The sequence below is a fragment of the Plectropomus leopardus genome, chromosome 11, assembly GCF_026936395.1.
Source record: "Plectropomus leopardus strain MGB_pleo_1.0 chromosome 11, ASM2693639v1, whole genome shotgun sequence".
Taxonomy (NCBI): Eukaryota; Metazoa; Chordata; class Actinopteri; order Perciformes; family Serranidae; genus Plectropomus; species Plectropomus leopardus.
Genome location: NC_142186.1, coordinates 5070651 through 5098008, shown reverse-complemented (window position 1 = coordinate 5098008; position 27358 = coordinate 5070651). Strand labels below are relative to the sequence as shown.

The 27358-nt window shown below is 37.5% G+C and overlaps 1 protein-coding gene and 1 long non-coding RNA gene across 2 annotated transcripts in view; one reads left to right on the top strand and one right to left on the bottom strand.

The window, feature by feature from the left end:
• LOC121945193 (low-density lipoprotein receptor class A domain-containing protein 4-like) overlaps positions 1-17392 on the top strand; it is a 270140-nt gene extending 252748 nt beyond the window's left edge. The window contains 2 exon segments of the mRNA XM_088084994.1: positions 8329-8624; positions 8626-17392. Coding sequence (XP_087941120.1) covers positions 8329-8624; positions 8626-8911 — 582 coding nt within the window. The 3' untranslated portion in view covers positions 8912-17392.
• Positions 451-7495, bottom strand: LOC148188190 (uncharacterized). The gene is made up of 3 exons (XR_015778080.1): positions 4298-7495; positions 2749-3117; positions 451-2166 (listed from the first exon to the last, which is right to left on the bottom strand). It is a non-coding gene; the product is annotated as an uncharacterized LOC148188190 (long non-coding RNA).
• Positions 17393-27358: the final 9966 nt, after the last annotated feature.

Genomic DNA, 27358 nt, shown 5'->3' with positions numbered 1-27358 from the left:
TAAGATCATCGCCGCACTCACTGCTATTAAACCCACAGCCTGGCCGAGTTCACTGAGAGGACACAGACGAAAGTACGACTATAGCTTAAGTCGATGTTTACAGCCTCTCAAAAAAATGCATCTAGTGGCAATGCATGATATTTCATTTTTGCCGATATCCAATATGTCGATATTTGCTCACTCACTTTGGCCGACAGAGAACATCCAAGTCTCCCCTGTTAACGTATGACCCCTACTCTTATCATGAAGGCTGACTTGCAGATGCAGTTCTAATTCAATGCTTTTCAAAATGTAAACTACTCAAAACAAGTACGTTACTTCAACCTAGGGTACTTGTAAAAAATGCCATACTTATTTTTCTGTAACAAAATTTATGCAAAACTGTAACATTCATCCCAATCAAACAGGCTTGGATGATTCTCTCTCTGAAACAGTCCTGAAATAGTCCAAACTAGGGCAAATTTGACCTATTTCAAAAAATAGAAGTCACATAATTGACGGCATCTTATCGGCTTGTCATAGCAGTAGAAATCTTTATTTCGAAGCGATGCAGATATTTTATTTCAAAGCTGTTATCTGCCAATATCGATATTTTCGTGTGTTCCTAGTATCTATATAGAGTCAGATATGTAGTACCATGTTTAAAAGGCTTCTTCACAATGCCAAACTGTCAGGTAGGGCTGGAAAACACAACGTTAAATTTGTATCATGATAAATTGATCAGTTTATTGCATCTCAATTTGTTTAATGCATACGTGTATTGCTAGCTTGCTTTTATGTGTCTGACTGGAATTATTACAGTGTGACCAACTAAAGATTTAGGACATTTAGAGTGGACTTTGGTCAGTTAAATATAGGGCTGCACATTTCTCAGGCAGCACGTTTCTAGTCAAAATGAAAAATGAGTTGACCAATTATTTACCAATCACATGAAATCATATAAGGTAAAACTCCAGTGAAATGCCATCCCATCAGCTTCTTCATGTTGGGCATCGCAATTTTTCCCTTTTTTCCCTCTTCTTACGCTGTAGGCTGCTGCTTTTGAACTGTCCATGTTTTCACAGTGGCTGCAGTGAGCGTGTTTTATCGCCTCCAGGATGGTTCTGGTAATCTATGGATTCTGGTTGTGGAATGATTTAATTGTAGTTTTGGGTACACTTGATTCGGGTGTAGTTTATTTACATGCCTTGACATTGACAAGAAGGCTGCGTGGTCGCTCATTTTAAACTCTGCTCTGCACACACCATTCAACCTGTGAAAGAAGAGGTTTTTGTGATTTAATAATATGAAATGAATATATGATATGAAATCATATATAATATGAAAATTCATTTCAAACTGCAATGATGGTACATTTAGGCCAGAAACAGACCCACAATGTTAGTAATTTGATTAAAATATATATTGGGAAAACTTTATTAAGAACTGGTTCCAGAGTTTTTTTTTTAAAGATGTCTGTTTATGGCAAAAAGCTGCTCTTAACAATATCCATCGGTACTATGTTCTCATGTGCTGATACTGTTGCATTTGAAGCTCTATTTTGTGTTACGACTCTTACTCTTATTTTGAAAGATAGCATTGGTACTGTTCATCAGAAGAATAAAAAAAGATACCGCCTCTTTCCAAACAAAATACCTAATCCCACCCACTCAAAGGCACCCAAAAGAAGACGATACAAACCTGAGAGAAATTCACAGTTATAATGCATGGAAATCAGTATCAACAGTATCATCATACTCAATAACAAAATCCTCTCAATACAACTTTGAGAGTTTCCCAGGCAGTCATGGCAGAGGGTGCTGAAGAAACATTTGACTTTATATAGGAATAACTTCTCACAGCCCTGTTAAACTCAGGATCAAGAGATGAGTTAAATCTCAATGTTGGTATTCTAAGGATTCACTCAGTACCAGTTGTTCAAAGTTAATAATGATAATGACATTCTTTGTAGCACAAAGCATTAAGGTTCCCATCCATGTCCCCAGAAAAGAAAAAAACACACTTGATGTCGGACATACACAGCGCTCTCTTGCATTCCTTAAACTTCTACTTTTTAAACTGTGGCTCTAATAAAGTCTGGAAACTCGTGATGCGGTCGCCTTCCCACTGCAGCTCTGAGTCTTACATGCTTCATGTAGAACCATCTCTTCAGGGTTCCTGCAGATCCTTTAAAAGTCAACGGGCATCAGAGTCATTAATCCAAGAAAAAGGCCTTCACTGGTATTAAATTGACGGAAAATAATCTTTCAAAAGTCTTAAAAATGCTCAGAAAAGGAAGTAAAATTGCGTGAATCCTTTTTTTGACATTGCATTGTAAAATCTCAAAGTAATTGGTAACATCCATTTTTATTTATTTATTTATTTATTTTCTGTTATATTATTTAATAAATTCATTTTTAAGACTCATCATAACGGGATTCCAAGTAGCAGAATCTCTCATGCAGAATGAGAAACACAAAATTGTCTGCAAATCAGGCCAGAAATGCCAGATATTTGCCGCTTTTGTTGATACCATTATAATAATGAAATATGTTTATTTACTTCGGAGTATTCCACTCCAAAAAGGGTTGTTTTCCCAACATTTGAAGAAGATAATCTTACTTTTTCAGGGGACAAAAAAGTTATGATTTATGTTACAATAAACATATGAGCAAAATAAAATTGTGCCTCAATTTTGGTTATTAGAAAATCGGTCTTAAACTTAATTCTGAGTGGCATTAAAAAAGTCTTTAAAAGTCTTAAATTTACCTTGACATAAGCTGTAGGAGTCCTGTCTTTTCGCCAGTTGAACGTAGAAAGTGAACCATAATTGTTCCGGGTATTTCTGCGGGCGTTGGCCGTGGCACTGCAGCCCTGTGGGCCTGCTCACCCTCAGGTGGCTTTACTGATTCATCCCATCTGAGAACAGACCTCAGTAGTTTATGAAGGAACTCCCAATGTTTTTATCTTCTGGAATGCACCTGAGTGGTGGATTATTATGCATGTTATGGTTTCCCATATCTTCCATCTGTAAAGGTTGTTGACTTCAGTCTTATTAGTGATGGGTTAGCCTCCAGGAATGCCTTCATCTTCTTGTCAGCATCCTCTGCATTCCACCCTTTACTTAACTTCAGACATCTGTGAAACCAGCAAAGAAAACTCAGCTTCAGCTGAGAATGAAGTTTGGTGCACTGTATATCATTCAGACTGTCTATATTTAGCAGAATTTTTCTGCAATGTTGCAAAAATCTTCAATATATCTTTAACAACATTGGAATGTTGGCATGACTGCCGGCATCTTGCTGTAAGCTCTTGGGCTGTAAATGCTTTTAAATGTCTCCAGAAAACATATTTTTTAGCTGCTTCAACATCCTTATTAACTGCAAAACACCTCGCCTGACCACTGTAGACTACTAAAGCCGGATCTCCACTAACCATGTCACGTGACTCACATTTAAAGCCTTATTTTGAAGGATGCTGTATGTGACATTGCTGTCATATAATTGTGTTGCCTTGGGATAATTACCATAAACAAATGATATTATGGACAAGACCTTTGGCAGACTCCTTTTTATTCTAATACTGCTGTTAGTGTGAGTCACATTTCTCATAACCCTGATGGTACCATTACCTGGATTTCTTCCTCTGTGGCTTTATTGAAAAGGTTAATCATGTATGAATTTTTTTCACCTTTGCGAAAAAGCCTTAGGGCCATTTGTGCTGAAAGTGAAGCTCCCTCTTCTCATTTTGTGCCATAAAACAATCTCTTGGTGTCGTAAAGAAATCCGTCAGAATTCCTGCCAAACCTGATTTGGTGTCTGAATAGATGTAATTCTACAACATGTGGAAATCACTTAAAGATAATAACTTACCACAAGTAGCACATTTAACAGCGTGTGACATTCAGACAGTATGGAGAGAAAGTATAGATGATAAAGATGGTAACAAAAATGAATTAAAGTGAGAGAAAGAAGGCCTGAACCCACTCACTGATCTCTTTTGTCTTCTCTACTTGCTTTACTTGCTGTACTAAAAAAGAAATCTCTGTCTCTTCCCAGCTCTTCTTTGTGTCTTAGTTGGCTTACTTTCTTAGTACTCATCCATGTACAATTGTTTTGTGGTTACGGGAACACTATCACAGGACAAAGATCCCCGACATTTGCATTTTGCTTGCTTGTAAATATTTGATCATCCAGGAATTGAAGCTTGTATGTCACACCGGGTACGGCTGGCACTATACTCCAAACAAAAACCAAAATTTGGCATGTTCTCAAAGACTCGCAAATACAGAACCGCAAACAAATGCCAGTATACTCACTGTGACTGGTGATCTGTTTGCTTAATGGCGTCTGTGCCAGATGGAGGAGCTTACGAGCCGCACTGGGAAGAGATGCTCAGGGAAAACTAAAAACATGGAGTTCAAAAACAGAACGAATCACATGATCACATTGATAGCTTGCAGACAATAGTATATTGCTTTTTATTTCTTTTTTGTATTATTAAATCCACTATTATGTATATGTGATTCTATCTATCTATCACATGCACCTAAACACATGTACAGGAATAACCTCAGAAACCACCTATAGTAAAATAACCACTTTACATATCAACAACAGTAAGAATACCATCATTCCTGATCGTTTATTTGTGTGATTGTCATTGTTTTTTTTGTTTGTTCTGTTTTGTTTTATTCTGTCTGTCTGGTCTTGTCTAAATTTCTGTTTCCATCTACCCCCATGTACGTGTTCCCTATCAATGCTCGGTTTTTGTTATTGCTTTTATACTGCCCTTTGGCACTCATTAATAAAAAAGGGAAAAATAAATAAATAAATACATAAATAACTGATATACTTACAAATGCAAACAAACTTTTAGAAAAGCGCTTTATAAATAAAATGTATTATTATTAATATTATTATTTTCAAAAAGTATATTGCAGTATAAGAAGTTTAGCTGGCCAGTCTGTGGTAACTTTTGTGTGTGCATGAGGGCAAGTTTGCACCAAAACAAGGAGTACCCTGCTGGATAATAGCCTCATGTGTAAACAGAAAGGAGAAAGAGACATGAAGGTTGGATGGAAAGAGAAGAGTAGACGGCAGGTGAACGGAGGTAAAAACAGTGTCAGTGTGAAAGCACCCAGAGAGATGTGGAGGAAAAAAGGGAAAAGGCCACAGAGAGACAAACAGAGGGAGACGCAGCCAATGAGTGTGGGTGGCTGATAGATGCAGGGAAGGGGGCTGAGTGTGTGTTCGTGTGTGTGTGCGTGCGTGTGTGTGTGGCAGGGGGGGTGGATGGTTTTTGGTGCGTCATTAATCAGCAACACCTCCCCTGACACTGTCTAGACAGCCGTCTGAGAGCTGCCCTGCTCCGCTGCGCTCTGCTCCCTCTATCAGCTCTACACCTTTCTCTCCCCCTCCCTCGCTCTGTCTGCCTGTCTATCTGTCTATCTGTCTGCCTCTACACTTTTTCTTTTTTTCTCTCTCCGTTTCTTTCTGTCTTTATCTTTCTAGCTCTCCTTTACTCTCCTTCCTCTCTTTATCTCCACTCCGGCACTTTCTTCTCCTCTCATTTCTCTCCTCTCTCCTTATCACAGTAGCCTTTCTTTTTAATCCTTTCAGTTCCACTCTTTCTCTCTCTGTCTCTCCATTTCAATTGCCCTGATCCTCTATTCCCCTCCTGCCCCCCCCCTCAGGGTTTTTTCTTCCAGTCTGTTCTCTCCATCCAGACTGCCTTGTCCGTCAGTGGGGGTTGACTATTAGAGTCACAGTCACTAATTGAAATGGGTTCCCTCTGATAATGACTTGCCACAGTCGAAATGTGTTGATTTGGACAGAAATGTGAGAAATGAAGAAATGGATCATGAAGGCACAGTGTGAAGAGCTAATTGAGGTGAAGATCTCTGACAAAAGCTGGAGGATGAGACGATATGTTGAATTCTGTCCAGTTGTGGAAGACACTTTGGATCCTTTCTCCCTTTTACTGTAATTGCACTGTTACGTCTTTAGTAATTAATTGGTGATACATCAGCATGTGCTGTTGCTGCAACAGAATCATTATTAATTGAAATCAAGTCTGCTTGTTCAATTTAGTTTTATACTTGCAGAGATTTTTTTGTATACTCGGCACTCTCCAGTGTATTAACCCGTTGAAACCTGGGCAACATGAAAAGAAGGCAATGAGCAGCGAAAAAAGAAATGCCACAAAAATTAGTAAAAAAGTGCATGAAAATTAACAGAAAATAAGAAAAAAAGAAGGAAAATTAGAGGGAAAAATACTGTTAAAAAAACAAGAAATTACCTTGGAAAAAGTGCTTATAATTAAAGAAATTTTCTAACATACATTTAAATATCCAATTATGATAATTACATATATGTATGTGTGTGTGTGTGTGTGTGTGTGTGTGTGTGTGTATATATATATATATATATATATATATAATTCAACAAGACATGGCCCAAAAGTTAGTAAATTAATACTGAAGTAAAAAAAAAAAAGAAAACATGCAGGAAAATTATTTGAAAATAAGCACACACCAATAAAAAAGTAACATTTTTTTTTGTTTTTTTAAAAATAATTTGTGGTGGGAATGTGTGCACCTCACGCAGTCTTCAGAGCGGGCGTACACAGACTTTTAGCTGATATCTACAGGAAATATGATAAGGACCAATGTTTTCAGTTGTTTGTGGCTTCACTGCTTGTTTGGCTGCCAATGTTGTGTTAAAATATCAATCAAAGTCGTATTTCTAAAGTTAATCTAAAAAGATTGATGCATTTCAGCATTATTTTTATTTACATTCATCTCCCTGTAAATTTAGTTTCCACATGAGCTCTCTGGCTGAATCATCGATCCATCAGATGTTTAACAGCAATAACGGTTGAGATTTCACTGCAACAATTATTTGCAGAAATGTGCTGAATTAGTGGTACGAACGCCACAAATATCCATAGCCGTGTGCTAGTACAGCTGCTCTGGCAGTGTTGGAGAACCTCACCCATGCAACACACATTGGGTGACATTGCATTTTCTTTACTCATTTCTCACTGACGGTGTAATGAATGGTGGAGGGGCACACGGGTCAATATGCAAAGGTATGCTCATGGTGAACTGTGGGTGTTGAAATGAGGCATGTGTCCACGCACCCAGCGCCACAATGATTGAGATGTACACACGGCTTTAAAAATCTGACAAAAAGAATGCGTATGCATATTTCTGCCTCTGTGCATGCTCACAATTGTAGTCGTGAATCTACACACTTTTGTGCATCTGGCCCCTGGTGGTCAGCACCATTGATGTATTAAAGGAGTACCACACTCACAAAATAACCATTTGTATAATGATTACAACCGCTGAGCTACATTCGTTTAAAGAAAACCTTTTTTTTTTCTTGCATGCCGCCACAGTGAGTGAAGAATCCACAAAAGGCAAACATTCTTCATTAATTGAAGTAATCGGGGTCCACATATAAGAACAGCTAACCTATATAACAACATCTGTTTACAAACTCTCATACAACTCGTGCAGTATAATAAGTGCATTTTTGCTAAAACATTCGTTTTAAAACGCATCTCAAGAAACAAGTCAAATGCACAGACAAGAAGCCTAGGTGTAAGTGATATATATATATATATATATATATATATATATATATATATATATATATATATATATATATATACATACATAGTAGGAATTTTGTGAAAAATGCATGCATTTTGGAAGTACTGACCAAAAGAATGAATAAATCAGACTTGGATCAAACTGCAGGAGATGTGAGAGTTTGAAAACAGATGTTTTGTGATAGTTTTGACGTCAAATGAAACAATTTTCCTCTTTTTTGGATTCTTCGTTCAGCATTTAATAATGCGAGAAAAAACATTTTCTTCACAAATTCGAGGTATCATGCTATGACTATTTGATAATCATATGATCATTTAGTGGGTGAAGTATTCCTTCAAGAAAATGCAGCCCATGATGGAGTTTGGAGTGACATTAATTCACAAAATATGTTATCAAAATAAAGAAAATATCAAGTACACATTCAATAGAAAGCAACTGAAAAACAGTATACTTTTGATCATAAAAGAAAAGTTTAGGTCAGTTGGATAATATCGTTTGGCAGGGCAATTCAATATTATTGTTTTTTTGTCCATCACTGGTATCATCATGATGTGATAATATATTTTTATTTTATTGAATTTTCTTTTTTTCTATGCATATATTTGCTATAAGGTATCAGAAAATAATGTATCTTTGTCATCTTTCCTCCCTTACTCTCCTTTTCTCCATCTCCCTCTCTCTGCCTCTCCTTTTCCTCCTCCCTCGCTCCTTCTCTCTCCTTCTCTTAGGTATTATACGCTCCCCAGGCCAGGGATCGCTTCACCGCTCCCTCCTTCATGCAGCGCGACCGCTTCAGCCGCTTCCAGCCCACCTACCCCTACCTGCAGCACCAGATCGACCTGCCGCCCACCATCTCGCTGTCGGACGGCGAGGAGCCCCCACCGTACCAGGGGCCCTGCACCCTGCAGCTCCGTGACCCCGAGCAGCAGATGGAGCTCAACCGCGAGTCGGTGAGGGCACCGCCAAACCGGACCATCTACGACAGTGACTTGATCGACATGGGAGGAGGTGGGGGCCTGGGAGGGTGGGGGAGGAGGGGGAGGGATAGGAGGAGGCGGTCCGAGGCCGCCAAGCAGTAACTCGGGCATCAGCGCGGCAAACTCCAGCAGTCACGGGCGCATGGAGGGGCCCCCGCCAGCATACAGTGAGGTGATGGGCCACTACCCCGGCTCAGCTTTCTTTCTACACCAGCACAGCAATAACCAGAGGGTGGGGGGGCCGGGGAGCAGGACGATCCAGCAGCAGAGCCAATCAGAAAGCACAATAGTACCTGCCAAGGCCAAGGACGGCCAACCAGAGGACCTGGTGTGAAGAAAAGGGTAGGGGGGCAGGCGGGGCTACCCACCCCAGACTCTAGGCTGTCTCTCCTCTTCACCCTCGATCACCTGTAAGCAGTGGACTCTCTGTCGCGCCCTCTCTCTCTCTCTCTCTCTCTCTCTCTCTCTCTCTCTCTCTCTCTCATGCCCTCTCTCCACACTCCCATGCACAAATAAATATCAACCTTAGCTACAAAGAAACAAGGAAAGAGAGGAACCAAGAGTTGATTTTTCTTTTTCTTTCCAACGTTAGTCACTCAAACAGCTAGCACTGCTGGGGCAGGACGTATGCACTGCGTGGAGAGTTCTTATTTTTTTGTCCTCTACACGAGAAAGAAACATACTGCTAGCACAGATTGAAATGATTTGGGTTTTTTTTCGTCCCCTCGGGTGACGTACTCTGTCCCTGAAAACTAAGGATGTTTTTTTTTGTTTTGTTTCTTTTTTCGGACCGGGATCTGTGCACAAAGCGAGAACTGAGAATCAAGGACTTAACAGAGAACACAACAACAACAACAACAACAACAACAACAAAAACAAGAGACTCACAAACCCACATCTTAGTGCCAAGGTTCACAAGGAAGCAAAGCAAAGGGGGGAAAAACAATGACTTGTTCTAACATTCAGAAACACAAAAAAAGAAAAGTTATCTAAAAGTTGCACTATCTTTTTGTTGTAAAAGAGAAGAGGGAAATTATGCTATGTGATGATAATGATGTGTTTGTTTTTTTCTCTCTCTTTTTTTTCGTCCTTTTCATGAATGGACTGACTGAACTTTGCCTCCAAAGTTGTTTAAACAGTTGGGAGCAAGAAAAAAAAGTATTATAAGCTTATGTCCTTCCTTTTTTTAAAACAGCAAGAAATACTCGTACCCAGCCTACAACATCTCTGTCTGCTTACACCACAGGCACAGTGAGACTTAGTAAGAGAATAACCTTGTACTGCTCACGTCTGTGAGAGAGAAATCTGCCTGCTGACTGGCCGCTGGGTGGACCAAACATTTCTCAACTCCTCTGGTAGCTTGTTACAAGATTTAGAGTTGAAACCAGAGTAGTTTGTAAATTCGTAGAAATATGAGAGCTGCTTGGCAAGATCCAATATGCCCCAAACTAACCGATCTTGGTGAATATTTATCACATCAATCAAGAATAACTCCATAATAACAAAGAAAAAAAACATATCTAACTGTCCACCCAGCAGCCTGCTCACAGCAGATTCTTCACTTTCCAACTCTGTCCCAACCTCTGAGCACCTGACACTTCCTCTTTCCTGTTTCCTGCGTCCATAGCCCCCCTCTCCACCTCCCCCTCTCCTCTCACCGCTCATCTCAACATGCACAGTTCATTCTGCCAACAGCCACACTGAACACGGCGCCATGACAACGAAAACACAAAACAACAACAAAAAAAGAAGGCTCAGCTCTCCGTCTTCACGTTTCTAAAGCCAGAAAACAAATATTTAAAAAAAAAAAACAGGACGACACAAAGTGAAGATTCCTGTCTGCATCTGCCAGCACAGCGATCAGGTTTTAAACGAAAACTGTCTGTGGTTGAAGTAAAAGGGCTATGGGAGGGTCCTTTTTTTGTAAAAGAAAACCTTTTTGAAAAATTGAGCCTTTTTCTCTGCTCATCGTTGCCTTCTCCTCTGCTCTTGCGCTTTCTCTGTCTCTCTATCTTGTTTGCATTCAACACCAGTGCCCCCCCACCCCCACCCCCACCCTCTTTAACCCCAGCTTGTTAACAGTGTCTCCAGTCACTGTTCGTCATCCCTCCTTCCATCCGTGTGCAGAAAAAGTGCGTTCAAATGATGCAGAGTCCGCCAAGCCCTTTAAAGTGGAGACTGGAGTGGAGCCCTTGTTTGGCAGTGTGCTAGTGCAGTCCTTTTCTCCCTGTGTGTGTGTGATGTGTGCATCTGTGTGTGTATGTGTGTGTTTGTTGGTTAGACCTTGTGACAACACAGAAAAGCACTTAATGTTCCTGCAGGAGCATTGTGTGTGTGTGTGTGTGTGTGTGTGTGTGTGTGTATATGTGTGTGTGTCTCTGTGTGATTTATTAATCAACTGCTTTGTCTGAGTTTAGTGATTCAAGGACATGTTACTTATTTGGCACTGTCCATATTAACACATCATTAATTAAGCATTCAAGAAAACCAGAGATGCATGATGGGTATTATCTTGGTGCAGAAGGGATCTCACTGTTAAAGCTCAAAGAATGTGCATGCCACAGTCCACTCAATCCTATTGTTAGAGCAACACAAGGAAAACTCCACCTTTCTTGATTCGTGTGTACAGTAGATTCACACACTGAGTACGGACACTGAAAATGTGTGTCGTGAGTGGAGTGTAGATGGACAGTGTTGTCCCTCAGTACAGTGCACAAAGGAAACAGGAGCTGCTCATTGCTGCAAAATATTACATGGTGGATTGTGGTGAGACAGCTTAACGAAAATTTTAAGTACTAAATCTTTAAAAAGAAATGATTTTATTTTGATTAGAAGATAAGGCTGGTGTTATTCTTTATGTTTATAACGTCAACAAATCCTGCGAAAAGACCAAAACCTACAGTGTGTTACTTTGTCTCAATACAACAAAAAATTCTTCAGTCATCATAAATTCATTTATTTTTTTCAAATATGGTCTTTGGCCTTTGAAATAGATCTCCTTACGCACAGACCGAAGGTTATCCTTGAACAAAGACAAGGCGATATGATCTTTCCCCAAAGCGCATTACCTGCTATCATGTGACCACTTTTCCCTATTTGGGGAACATGATAATCAGCTGCCTCCTGAAAGTCAAAGACCCCACTCACTACTTGGATTAGTGATACTATACAGTCTCTGGCTTATGTTTGATATCTAGTGTCGGCAAAAATGTTGTACATTTCTGATCCGTCGTTAGGGGCGAACTTGGCTTTTTCACTATATTATATGAATGTTACTGTCACCCTGAACAACCCACCGAACCGCATTTAGACTCTTAAAGTCTTAAAGAAAGGAAAAAAAAGGAATAATTAATCAAATATTTTTATGAAACAGCCAAGTCAGATCCAATTGACGTAGTCTGGCACAGCCCAACATTGTAGCAACTGAGCTAAAATGCTAAGAAATCCCCCTCTGCTGACGAGGACCGCATTAGGTGGTGGAAAGCTCTGGAAGTATTAAGTGGATTTTGAGTTAATGTTTTTTGTCAAAAACCAAGTTTCAGGCTCAAAAAGTGTGCTTTATAATCGGTCAAGTCAGTAATATTACAAAACAGCCGGTCACTGTAGCTTTTAGCAAACGTTACTCAAACAGGAGGAAATTACCTTTGTTGGGGACTATTTTCAGCAATGGATTAATACACGTTTGGTACTTTAGTGAGTATTTAGGGCAGCAGGCCAGTCTGTGTGTACTGAGACAAAATAAAGTACAGTGTGTGTTTATGGTAATGAAGGAATGCGTCATCCAGTGCAGCAGTGTGGCTCACTAATGTTTTTAATCATTTTTGACAGTAATGGAGCTCTGTGGTACAGAGGAAGAAGATAGATCAGGCCTTGATGCACACAGGATACATTGCATGTCAGTTTGGGTCTTTTTGTTGGATTTGATGGCATTAACTTAACCAGGGCTGCAAGATATGCTAAAAAATCATATTTGCAATTACTTGGACAGATATTGCAAAATGAGGTTTGATTTTACTGGGAAAAGTATTTTGTTACATTTTCACAAAAAAAGGGGAAAATAAAGAACGATGATGAATTTCTTTTTTTTTTTACTAGGATCTGTGCCAAACAAGCATGTTTCCTTACATGCCGAACATGATTTGTAGGCCTCATTTATGTTGAGACACATTTTACCTCTATCCCCCAAAAATGCAGCTCGATTTGGATATAGGTCATATTGCAAATTTGATAATATTTTTGATTAGTTGTGCAGCCTTAGTATTAATGTAACCATAGAATATCACCAGTGGCATCCCAAAGTTCGGTCTGTTACAGTTTATTGAACAAACAGAAACAAGAAAAGTGGATTGCTTTCTTGTATACTCATTTCAAAAACAATATTCTGTGACTATATACAATGCATACTATGTACTGTTAGTATATATTATGGAATTAGGACATTCCTAACACTCTAATTAAAAAACACTCATTCATAATTACTTAGGACAGAAGTCCTTCACACTTTGAACAGTTATCCTGTGCCGGCACTAGTTGCAGTCAGTGTGAAGTTGCCTAATGCAGCATTAATGAGTATTTGAAGGTATAATGTAATGCTAATGCAGCATAGAGGCCTTATGCTGAACTGAATCCAGTTGAAACATTAAACCTAGAAAATGTAGTGGAGAAAGAACTAAGTGAACTGTCTCCTCCTTGTGCACTCAGAGCTCATATCTGACTTTACATCCCTCAGATGTCATGATGGTGGAGGAAATTTCATCTAAAAGAAAGCCTTCTGATTCTGTTAGCATGTGTGAATGTATGCATGTGTCCCAGCTGTGTGTTTCTGGTCAGCGTGTCCATCTGACAGTTTGTGTGTGTGTGTGTGTTTGTGTGTGTGTGTGTGTGTGTGTGTGTGTGTGTGTGTGTGTGTGTGTGTGTGTTACTACATCGCTGCTGCTATTGCTGTTGCTGCTACTGCTAATATTGTTGCTACTGCTGCTTCTCATGCCCCCCACCCCATCCCGTCCTCTGTCCCTCTGTCCACCCTGTCCCCTCAACTCATCCAAAAACTTAGGAGAAATCTGACCCACTGCAGTCAAAAGCACAAGTATTGAGACAAAAACGTGATCCACATCACATTTTGTTACGCAGAAACCCGTCAGTCGTGAGAAAAGATTGTCCCGACACTTCCGCCTTTGACTGTACAGACCTGCTTCAAACCCACGTTTCTTTCCTCTTTTTCCCTCCCTTCTTTCTGTTGTTTTCTCGCCTTGTTCTGTCTGCGCAGTCATAGCTTGTAAATTGAGGATATAAAGATGAATTTTATGTTTTCTACAAGGAGGTTTGCATGTTACTATTATGTGAGTAAATAAGGTGCCTAATGTTCATGTTTGAGCAGACCACACCTCTGTCAAACTGCTGCTTGGGATCTTTGCAGGTGCTTTGCGTCGGGCTGACGGCCTGTCTGGCAGAGTGGAACAGAAAGGAGAAGGTTAGATAGGTTTGCCAAAAGTGATCGTTTTTGTAAAGTCAGATGTTACAGTGGTGACATGCTTTCGGGACTCAGCTCGTGTGCTCCTGTTCGATTACAGACTGATCCTGTGGTGAAAAGTGGACAAAAGCCACATTTAATTCAAGCTCTAGATGAAATTTGGTGACCACAGGACAAGCAAAACACCGGCTGCCCCTCCAAACTGCAGCTTTACCTTGACTATTTTTAGCTTGCCAGTGCAACAGTCAGCCTGCCCGCTTCCATTGTGCCAGACAGGAACGCTCGCTCCCAGGTGAAGCAGCTGAAGCCATTTCAACCAGTAATATGACCAGCGTGTGGAGCAGACATAGGAACCCACTTGCACTCAAAAAGCTCCCACCTTCGTTGTGCCTCACTTCCAACGGTGCTTTTTTCAGTAGTCTGTCTTTCTTTGTTTGTTTGTAAGGTGCTGTATATAACTTGAATATATTATGCACATATCCTACCCAATGGGTAGAAACCACAAAAAAATGTTGTGAATAATGTAATATAATGTATAGACAATATAAGAATTTTAAGAAGGCAACATCAAATTTGTAAATGCCTACAGTTAAAAACGTGCTTTGTCTTTTTTTTTTTTTTTTAATGAGAAAACATGGTTTGCAAAGTATGCTTAGAATATGGTTGCAACACAAATACAAACGTATAATATTTTGCTATAAATAATAGTCTGTTATGATAAGGATGAGATAGCCTCTGTATTAAGGAAGTTGTTGAGAAAGAATATTATTCACTTGTTTATTGGATTCCTCGTCTAAGAACAAGCTTACACAGTGCTTGCCGTCATTTGGGTACTGGCTGGTGGCTTTACTTTCACCGCAAATCGACTAACAAATGTATAGCTCTATTCCACAGATCTTTTTAAGAGAAACTAAAAATCGCACACTCATCAGTTGCTGTTTATGCCACGACTTCAGCCAGGCTCCGGTTTGAATTTTCTTACTCGCTTTGTAAATTGTTGAACAAAAAGCCGAGGCTGTCTAGTTTTTGGGAGACGCGTCACACGACCACTGCACACAAGAGCCGTCAGCACTTCCGAATATGGAAGAATATGTGTCTGTACTCATAGATCTTAACAACGTTTTAGTTTATTTCAGCTGTAATTTTGTATATCTGCCAAAGTATAAATCTGTGGAGCACACTCAGCACTGCTATAGGTCTGGCTGGATGTTGGGCTCCAGTTAAAGCATTTCAGCTCCGTTACAGGAGGATCACTAATTTTGATCACATTAAAGGTCCTGTATGCGACATTCTGAGCATTAATATAGCTGCAAATTTTATAGTAGACTAATGGCGGCCTGAGCAGAAAAATGAAGTCCCACTAACTCCGTGCGTGTGTTGTCAAGCTCTCCTGTGGGTCGTTGTTCTGACACGCGAGTCCCCGTGATTGTACCCACTGGCTAGCTTATTGCCGCCACTCAACACTGCGCTCACTTGATGGTTACTGCTGATATTGAGACGGCGTCGTCATGTAAGCGTAGCACCCACCCTCAAGTTCCCCCTGGTTTACCCCATTAGCTCTGTCAGCACGGTTGCTGTTGTTAGCACTGTTAATTGAGATTAACCATTAGCTGCTAGCCGCCAGCTCAGCCACCTCCATGTTTCGAGCTGTGTGCAGGCAATCCCATGTCCCACTCTGATTCACAGATATGCTCTCAATGTCACATACAGCTCTTTTAACGTTGAACAGGAAGAGTGTAAAACATTCAAGGAAAACTGGTCATTCCCTTTTAGGTCAAGAATGGAAAGTTGCACCAGTGCAGAACGAGTGAAAAATGCCGTTAAAACTGTCATTTAACTTTTCTCTCTTTATTATTATTATTATTATTTTTTTATTTTCTATATTACAATGTTATATGTGGCACAGTATATTGAAACAAAAGTCATGTTTAATCTGCAGTCATTTATTTACAGTATGTACTGAAAATAACTCCACTGTACAATAACCGCAGAGCATGTTCATTCTTATCTATAGACAATGTACATAGCAAAGCGCCATTTTCTCTTCAAAGCACCAAATAAGTGGCAGTTGTGTAGTTTTAATTTGGAAAAGTCTCTATTGTAACTTTGGCTGAAGCGCCGCTCAGCTCTTCTTCTTATAGGAAGACTTCACCCCCCCACCCCCCATTTGTATATCTGTAACTCACCCTGTGTTACACTGAATTTGTGAAGAAAACTTTGTTATTCTCACATGCTGCCAGTGAACGAAGAATTCGAAAAGAGAAAACTTTATATGAATGGGCTGCATTTTACAACAGCAAAAACTACATCAAAACATCCGTCTACAAACTTTCACACAACTCATACAGTATAATCCCAGTGTCATTATCCACTCATACGCTCAGTACTTTCTGAAAAGATGTTTTCGACAGGAGCCTCCATAGAAGTTTTGCTTTTTAATCCAGTTCCTTTTCGGAAAAAACGCTTTCTGTTTTGGAAGTTCTGAGCATACATCTGGATAAATGAGACTTAGTTTATACTGCATGAGTTGTATGAGGGTTTGTAAACCGATGTTTTGATGTAGTTTTGCTGTTTTTAAAACGTGGACCCCTATGACTTTAATTCATGAAGAATTTTCTCTGTTTTTGGATTCTTTGTTCACTGTAAGGGGCATGCGAGAAAAACAAAGTTTCCTCACAAATTCAACATAACACAGAGGTAAGTAATTCATACACAAGTTGTTAATGTGGGGGTGAAGTATTCCTTTAATAGACCTTCTTTTCATTTCCTGCACTAGCTTGAAGAACTAACTGGGGCTCAGACTGATTTTTTTTTTCTCCCCCGCAGCGCGCTCCCTCTTTCCACTTATCAGAAGTCTGTACTCAACTGCTGACAACAAGTAGCTGTTTTTATCGTTCCAGATTTTAATAATAATGATGATAATAATAACAATAACGTCTCAACAGTTTGGTATTCTCTGTCTTGACAGTTACCATAGGACTGCTTCCATCATGGGTTTTGTAACATCAGTTTGCTTTATTTACAAAACAAATCCTTCTTGTTCCCCCCTCCCCCCCCCCCTGTGCTGAAATCTAGATATATATGACTGTATCCAGTAACCATACAGTATATATATATATATATCCAAGCACAGAGGTAAAATTGTTGTGTATTTTTGCCTCTTTTTATTTAAGCAATTGTGATGTAATAGGTTTTAGGCCTAAGGTCTGTTATTGCAATACTTTTACAGAAAAAAAGGAAAAAAATCAAAAAATGTTGCTCTAAGTGCTGTTGTAGTCAAAGATTTTATGCTTGTACTTATGCTGTAGTCAAACTGCAGCGTAATGAATAAAACTTTAAAAGTGATTACTCTGGTCTTTTCTCTGTATCTTTTTATCTTAAGTTTTCCGTAGGTAATGAGGGTTTTGTAACGTGATCACAGGAGTCGATACGAACAGTGGTGCCACTCATCTCTTCATCTGTCACTGATACAGCCAACGTGAGCAGATCAGCATCTTCTCCGCGTTGTTAGCCTGGTTTCTGCATTGCTTGGTGATGCAGGTTGAGGCCTGATGCTCCAGCATGCAAAACACAGTCTGAAGGGATTTAATTGGTTGCTATGACACCACAGAGGTAATGCTAATGTTTTATTTATAAAATACACTGCAGTACAGGTAAACCAGCGCTTTACAATTGAGTTGTACTCAATATTGTTAATTTTATGCTTTAAAGACAACATGTACACTTGGCTATGTTTATGATATGACTTGTAAAAAAAAAAAAAAAAAAAAACAAACAAAAAAAAAAGGCAAATAAAAGCTGAGCATATGAAGAAGTTTTTCCCTACGTGGACAAGGATCACAACCTGGTCAAGCTACTGGAAAGCTACTGGAAAGCTACAGGCAGGTTAAATTGCAAATGACCACTATGGTTTCTGCACCACCCTATAATTGAAGGTTTTCTGTGTTTTAGGTCAATCCAAACTGAGTTAAACGTATCTGGGAGTTGAAATGTTATGCTGTTAATGCCATATTAATACCCTGCTGTTAAGAAATTTCCTGGCAGAAAAAACGCAGAAAATTAGCTGTTTTTCTACAGGCAAAATTATGACATTTTTTGCCTTTATTTTGCAACAGTGATTACTATGATGTGTCTCTACAAGCTATAAAATGTCGTTTTCAGCCATCTTTTAAATTTTTTATGTGAAAATTTTACGTTTTTTCAACATACTACGCTATGTTGTTTTGGGCCATTTTTTCTACATGCTAAATTATGACGCTTTTGACCTTTTTTCGACGTAACATACTATGATGTGTCCTATAAGCTATTTATTTATTTATTTTTTTTTTTTGAATGTGAAAATTTGACATTTTTTGACATACTCTGTCATTATTATGACATTTTTGGCCTTTTTTTGACATTGTTTACAGTGATGCGTCTCTACAAGCTATAATATGTCATTTTCAGCCATTTTTTTGACATGTCAAAATTTGACATTTTTCGACATACTATACTATGGCGTTTTTGGACATTTCTTGGACATGCTAAATTATTAAGTTTTTGTACTTTTTGGCCTTTATTTCCACTTTGTATACTATGACACATATCTGCAAGTTATAATATGTGGTTGTCAGCCATTTTTACGACGGGTCAAAATTTGCCATTTTTTGACATACTATACGATGGTGTCTTTGGCTATTTTTTTCACATGCTAAATTATTAAATTTTTGGACTCTTTTGGCCTTTATTCCATCTTTGTATACTATGACGCATCTCTATATATTTTGACATGTTAAAATTTGACATTTTTCGACATACTGTACTATGTATAGTTGCTCTGTTGCTTTGTAATTGTTTATGTAAATGATCTACAGACTGATTATTAAACTGACTGATTGAGACTGATTGATAAACAATGTGATGTCCTTTCTCCTAACTTGTTTTCTGTTTTTATTAATGACATATCACTTGAATGTAAGAATGCTAATCTAGGAATACAGTTGAATGATTTAATTGTGGGTAATACTGTATGTTGTACGCAGATGATGTTGCTCTACTGGCTGAATCAGAAAAGGATTTACATAACACACTGAATCAAACACTTGGAGTTACAAATGGAGGCTTTCAATAAACCAAAGTAAAACTCAGATTATTCACCTTTGGAAAAAAAACAGTTTCCAAGAAGCTGGAAAACCTTCACATTTGGGTATATGACTTTTGAATATACACCTGAGTAAAAATATTTGGGATTTCCGCTTGATCAATTTTTAATGGGTTTGTTGTGAACAAGTTAAAATTCTGTAAAGATCTTGGACATTCCACCTACTCTGAACGATACAATGCTTGTGTTTCTCCCATTTTGAATTATGCTGTGGGGGTATGAGGATTTAAAGAGGGCACAATTTCAGATTCTCTACAGAACAGAGCAACACGTTGTTTCCCAGGCATTCATAAATGTGCTCCTTCTTTAGCTGCTCAAGGTGACATGGTTGGATTCCTGGATCAACAAGAAGGAAATGTGAAATGATCAAACTGTGGAATTGTTTTATTAATTTGTTTGATAACAGGATTAATAAGAAAATTGTTCTTTGGAGTAAATTGCAGAATTCCTCGTGGGCTGCATGCTATTTTCGGAGAAGTTGATTTACAATATGTTTATATAAATTATTTACCATACAGCTTGAATACAATTAGAAAAAAGTTACTTGGTGGATTTGAAGACAAATGGTGAAATGACATCTTGTTAAAACCTAAATTACACACATATATTCAAATCAAGCATGAATATTCAACAGATTTTTATGTTAAATTGAACTTGACAAGAAGTCAGAGATCTTTAGTTGCTCAATTAATAACAGGAATCCTTCCTCTGGCTCTTGAAGTCGGCAGATTTAAAAACATCCCAGAGGAACAAAGAATGTGTCAACTTTAAGAGAAATGTAATTTGCTGTTATATTGTCCATTTTATGATGAGTTAAGATCACCTTTGATGAATTAAATGTAAGTTCAAAATCCTGAAATGTTTATGAGTACTGATGATGACGGGATGCAATGGTTGTTCAATTTAAATGTATATAACATAGCCACTTTTGATTCGAAAGCCTGGAAGAAATATCAGGATGGTTTGTTTTGTTAATGTGAGTGTTATCAAGTGTCTGCTTTGATTTCTGGTCTTTCTGTTTTCTTAATGGTGTTTTGTAAACGCTGTTAGGCTGGGCATATTGTTTATGTATGACACGATAATTAAATTAAACCAATCAATCAATCAAACTATGGCCTTTTTGCCGATTTCTTACACATGCTAAAATATGACATTTTTGCACTTTATTAGTAAATATTTCCAATTTGTATACTATGACACGTCCCAAAAAACTATAATATGTCATTTACAGGCATTTTTTTGACATGTCAAATTTGGACATTTTAGGCATACTATAGCCTTGCTATTTTGGTCATTTTTTCAAGGTGCTATTGTATGGATTTTTGAGCTGATTTTGAATATATTTTAAATATTGGGGCCGTATTTGGAATTTATTTTTACACTGCACACTATAGCATGCCTCTAAATACTATATTAAAATTTTCAGCAGTTTTTGGAACATGCCAAATTTTGACATTTTCGCCATACTATAGCCTTGCTGTTTTCGTCATTTTTTGAACATGCTATTTCATGGATTTTTAAGCTGTTTTTAAATATTTTTATAACACTGCACACTATACCATACCTCTACATGCTATATTCAGTGGTTTTCAGCAGTTTTCGGAACCATACTCTACTACTTTCGCCATACTATAGCTTTGCTTTTTTGGTCATTTTTTCAACATGATATTTTATGGGTTTTGGAGCCGTTTGTGGTAGTTCTTTTTTGGACTGCACACAATAACAAGCCTCTAAATACTATATTAAGTGGTTTTCAGCAAGTTTTGGAACATGTCAAATTTTGACATTTTCGCCATACTATAGCCTTGCTTTTTTGGTCATTTTTTGAACATGCTATTTTTTGGGTTTTGGGGCCGTTTTTGGAATTTATTTTGACACTGCACACTATCACATGCCTCTACATGCTATATTAAGTGGTTTTCAGCAAGTGTTGGAACATGTCAAATTTTGACATTTTCGCCATACTATGGCCTTGCTTTTTTGGTCATTTTTTGAAGATGCTATTTTTGGGTTTTGGGGCCGTTTTTGGAAGGTTTTTTTACACTGCACACTATAACATGCCTCTACATGCCATACTAAATGGTTTTCAGCAGTTTTTGGAACATGTCAAATTTTGATAATTTCGCCATACTATAGCCTTGGTTTGTTGGTCATTTTTTTCAAGGTGCAATTTTATGGATTTTTAAGCTGTTTTTGAATATTTTTTTAACACTGCACACTATACCATACCTCTACATGCCATACTAAGTGGCTTTCAGCAGTTTTCGGAACGTGTCAAATTTTGACATTTTTGCCATACTATAGCCTTGCTTCTTTGGTCATTTTCTGAAGATGCTGTTTTTTGGGTGTAGGGGCCGTTTTTGGAAGGTTTTTTTTACACTGCACACTACAACATGCCTCTAAATACTATATTAAGTGGTTTTCAGCAGTTTTTGGAACATGTCAAATTTTGACATTTTTGCCATACTATAGCCTTGCTTTTTTGATCATTTTTTCAAGGTGCTGTTGTATGGATTTTTGAGCGGTTTTTGAATATTTTTTCAACACTGCACACTATAACATGCCTCTACATGCTATACTAAGTGGTTTTCAGCAGTTTTTGGAACGTGTCAAATTTTGAAAATTTCGCCTTGCTTCTTTGGTCATTTTTTCAACATGATATTTTTGGGTTTTGGGGCCGTTTTTGGAAGGTGTTTTTACACTGCACACTATAACATGCCTCTACATGCTATACTAAGTGGTTTTCAGCAGTTTTTGGAACATGTCAAATTTTGACATTTTCGCCTTACTATAGCCTTGCTTTTTTAGTCATTTTTTTAACATGATATTTTTTGGGTTTTGGGGCCGTTTTTGGAATTTATTTTTACACAGCACACTATAACATGCCTCTACAGGCTATACTAAGTGGTTTTCAGCAGTTTTTGAAATTTGTCAAATTTTGACATTTTCGCCATACTATGGCCTTGCTTTTTTGGTCATTTTTTGAAGATGCTATTTTTGGGTTTTGGGGCCGTTTTTGGAAGGTTTTTTTACACTGCACACTATAACATGCCTCTACATGCCATACTAAATGGTTTTCAGCAGTTTTTGGAACATGTCAAATTTTGATAATTTCGCCATACTATAGCCTTGGTTTGTTGGTCATTTTTTTCAAGGTGCAATTTTATGGATTTTTAAGCTGTTTTTGAATATTTTTTTAACACTGCACACTATACCATACCTCTACATGCCATACTAAGTGGCTTTCAGCAGTTTTCGGAACGTGTCAAATTTTGACATTTTTGCCATACTATAGCCTTGCTTCTTAGGTCATTTTCTGAAGATGCTGTTTTTTGGGTGTAGGGGCAGGTTTTTGGAAGGTTTTTTTTACACTGCACACTACAACATGCCTCTAAATACTATATTAAGTGGTTTTCAGCAGTTTTTGGAACATGTCAAATTTTGACATTTTTGCCATACTATAGCCTTGCTTTTTTGATCATTTTTTCAAGGTGCTGTTGTATGGATTTTTGAGCGGTTTTTGAATATTTTTTCAACACTGCACACTATAACATGCCTCTACATGCTATACTAAGTGGTTTTCAGCAGTTTTTGGAACGTGTCAAATTTTGAAAATTTCGCCTTGCTTCTTTGGTCATTTTTTCAACATGATATTTTTGGGTTTTGGGGCCGTTTTTGGAAGGTGTTTTTACACTGCACACTATAACATGCCTCTACATGCTATACTAAGTGGTTTTCAGCAGTTTTTGGAACATGTCAAATTTTGACATTTTCGCCATACTATAGCCTTGCTTTTTTAGTCATTTTTTTAACATGATATTTTTTGGGTTTTGGGGCCGTTTTTGGAATTTATTTTTACACAGCACACTATAACATGCCTCTACAGGCTATACTAAGTGGTTTTCAGCAGTTTTTGAAATTTGTCAAATTTTGACATTTTCGCCATACTATAGCCTTGCTTTTTTGGTCATTTTTTCAACATGATATTGTATGGGTTTTGGGACCGTATTTGGAAGGTTTTTTTACACTGCACACTATAACATGCCTTTACATGCCATACTAAATGGTTTTCAGCAGTTTTTGGAACATGTCAAATTTTGACAATTTCGCCATACTATAGCCTTGGTTTGTTGGTCATTTTTTTCAAGGTGCAATTTTATGGATTTTTAAGCTGTTTTTGAATATTTTTTTAACACTGCACACTATACCATACCTCTACATGCCATACTAAGTGGCTTTCAGCAGTTTTCGGAACGTGTCAAATTTTGACATTTTTGCCATACTATAGCCTTGCTTCTTTGGTCATTTTCTGAAGATGCTGTTTTTTGGGTGTAGGGGCCGTTTTTGGAAGGTTTTTTTTACACTGGACACTACAACATGCCTCTAAATACTATATTAAGTGGTTTTCAGCAGTTTTTGGAACATGTCAAATTTTGGCAATTTCGCCATACTATAGCCTTGCTTTTTTGATCATTTTTTGAACATGCTATTTTTTGGGTTTTGGGCCGTTTTTTTAAAGTTTTTTTTACACTGCACACTATAACATGCCTCTAAATACTATATTAAGTGGTTTTCAGCAGTTTTTGGAACATGTCAAATTTTGACATTTTCGCCATACTATAGCCTTGCTTTTTTGGTCATTTTTTCAACATGACATTTTTTGGGTTTTAAATGATTTGGAATTTATTTTAACACTGCACACTATAACATGCCTCTACAGGCTATACTAAGTGGTTTTCAGCAGTTTTTGAAATTTGTCAAATTTTGACATTTTGCCATACTATAGCCTTGCTTTTTTGGTCATTTTTTCAACATGATATTGTATGGGTTTTGGGGCCGTATTTGGAAGGTTTTTTTTACACTGCACACTATAACATGCCTTTACATGCCATACTAAGTGGTTTTCAGCAGTTTTTGGAACATGTCAAATTTTGACATTTTCGCCATACTATAGCCTTGCTTTTTTGATCATTTTTTGAACATGCTATTTTTTGGGTTTAGGGCCGTTTTTTTAAAAGTTTTTTTTAAACTGCACACTATAACATGCCTCTAAATACTATATTAAGTGGTTTTCAGCAGTTTTTGGAACATGTCAAATTTTGACATTTTTGCCATACTATAGCCTTGCTTTTTTGGTCATTTTTTCAAGGTGCTGTTGTATGGATTTTTGAGCGGTTTTTGAATATTTTTTCAACACTGCACACTATAACATGCCTCTACAGGCTATACTAAGTGGTTTTCAGCAGTTTTTGGAACATGTCAAATTTTGACATTTTCGCCTTGCTTTTTTAGTCATTTTTTAACATGATATTTTTTGGGTTTTGGGGCCGTTTTTGGAATTTATTTTAACACTGCACACTATAACATGCCTCTACATGCCATACTAAGTGGTTTTCAGCAGTTTTTGGAACATGTCAAATTTTGACATTTTCGCCATACTATAGCCTTGCTTTTTTAGTCATTTTTTCAACATGATATTTTTTGGGTTTTGGGGCCGTTTTTGAAATTTATTTTTACACAGCACACTATAACATGCCTCTACATGCCATACTAAGTGGTTTTCAGCAGTTTTTGGAACATGTCAAATTTTGACATTTTCGCCATACTATAGCCTTGCTTTTTTGGTCATTTTTTCAACATGACATTTTTTGGGTTTTGGGGCCGTATTTGGAATTTATTTTAACACAGCACACTATAACATGCCTCTACAGGCTATACTAAGTGGTTTTCAGCAGTTTTTGAAATTTGTCAAATTTTGACATTTTGCCATATTATAGCCTTGCTTTTTTGGTCATTTTTTCAACATGATATTGTATGGGTTTTGGGGCCGTATTTGGAAGGTTTTTTTTACACTGCACACTATAACATGCCTTTACATGCCATACTAAGTGGTTTTCAGCAGTTTTTGGAACATGTCAAATTTTGACATTTTCGCCATACTATAGCCTTGCTTTTTTGGTTATTTTTTCAACATGATATTTTTTGGGTTTTGGGGCCGTATTTGGAAGGTTGTTTTTACACTGCACACTATAACATGCCTCTACATGCTATACTAAGTGGTTTTCAGCAGTTTTTGGAACATGTCAAATTTTGACAATTTCGCCATACTATAGCCTTGCTTTTTTAGTCATCTTTTCAACATGATATTTTTTGGGTTTTGGGGCCATTTTTGAAATTTATTTTTACACAGCACACTATAACATGCCTCTACATGCCATACTAAGTGGTTTTCAGCAGTTTTTGGAACATGTCAAATTTTGACATTTTCGCCATACTATAGCCTTGCTTTTTTGGTCATTTTTTCAACATGATATTTTAGGGGTTTTGGGGCCGTTTTGGTAATTTATTTTTACACTGCACACTATAACATGCCTTTATATGCCATACTAAGTGGTTTTCAGCAGTTTTTGAAATTTGTCAAATTTTGACATTTTGCCATACTATAGCCTTGCTTTTTTGGTCATTTTTTGAAGATGCTATTTTTGGGTCTTGGGGCCTTTTTTGGAAGGTTTTTTTTTACACTGCACACTATAACATGCCTCTACATGCCATACTAAATGGTTTTCAGCAGTTTTTGGAACATGTCAAATTTTGACAATTTCGCCATACTATAGCCTTGGTTTGTTGGTCATTTTTTTCAAGGTGCAATTTTATGGATTTTTAAGCTGTTTTTGAATATTTTTTTAACACTGCACACTATACCATACCTCTACATGCCATACTAAGTGGCTTTCAGCAGTTTTCGGAACGTGTCAAATTGTGACATTTTTCCCATACTATAGCCTTGCTTCTTTGGTCATTTTCTGAAGATGCTGTTTTTTGGGTGTAGGGGCCGTTTTTGGAAGGTTTTTTTTACACTGGACACTACAACATGCCTCTAAATACTATATTAAGTGGTTTTCAGCAGTTTTTGGAACATGTCAAATTTTGACAATTTCGCCATACTATAGCCTTGCTTTTTTGATCATTTTTTGAACATGCTATTTTTTGGGTTTAAGGCCGTTTTTTTAAAAGTTTTTTTTAAACTGCACACTATAACATGCCTCTACATACTATATTAAGTGGTTTTCAGCAGTTTTTGGAACATGTCAAATTTTGACATTTTTGCCATACTATAGCCTTGCTTTTTTGGTCATTTTTTCAAGGTGCTGTTGTATGGATTTTTGAGCGGTTTTTGAATATTTTTTCAACACTGCACACTATAACATGCCTCTACATGCTATACTAAGTGGTTTTCAGCAGTTTTTGGAACATGTCAAATTTTGACATTTTCGCCTTGCTTTTTTAGTCATTTTTTTAACATGATATTTTTTGGGTTTTGGGGCCGTTTTTGGAATTTATTTTTACACAGCACACTATAACATGCCTCTACATGCCATACTAAGTGGTTTTCAGCAGTTTTTGGAACATGTCAAATTTTGACATTTTCGCCATACGATAGCCTTGCTTTTTTGGTTATTTTTTCAACATGCTATGTTTGGGGTTTTGGGGCCGTGTTTGGAAGGTTTTTTTACACTGCACACTATAACATGCCTCTACATGCTATACTAAGTGGTTTTCAGCAGTTTTTGGAACATGTCAAATTTTGACATTTTCGCCATACTATAGCCTTGCTTTTTTAGTCATTTTTTCAACATGATATTTTTTGGGTTTTGGGGCCGTTTTTGAAATTTATTTTTACACTGCACACTATAACATGCCTCTACATGCCATACTAAGTGGTTTTCAGCAGTTTTTGGAACATGTCAAATTTTGACATTTTCGCCATACTATAGCCTTGCTTTTTTGGTCATTTTTTCAAGGTGCTGTTGTATGGATTTTTGAGCGGTTTTTGAATATTTTTTCAACACTGCACACTATAACATGCCTCTACATGCTATACTAAGTGGTTTTCAGCAGTTTTTGGAACATGTCAAATTTTGACATTTTCGCCTTGCTTTTTTAGTCATTTTTTTAACATGATATTTTTTGGGTTTTGGGGCCGTTTTTGAAATTTATTTTTACACAGCACACTATAACATGCCTCTACATGCCATACTAAGTGGTTTTCAGCAGTTTTTGGAACATGTCAAATTTTGACATTTTCGCCATACTATAGCCTTGCTTTTTTGGTCATTTTTTCAACATGATATTGTATGGGTTTTGGGGCCGTATTTGGAAGGTTTTTTTAC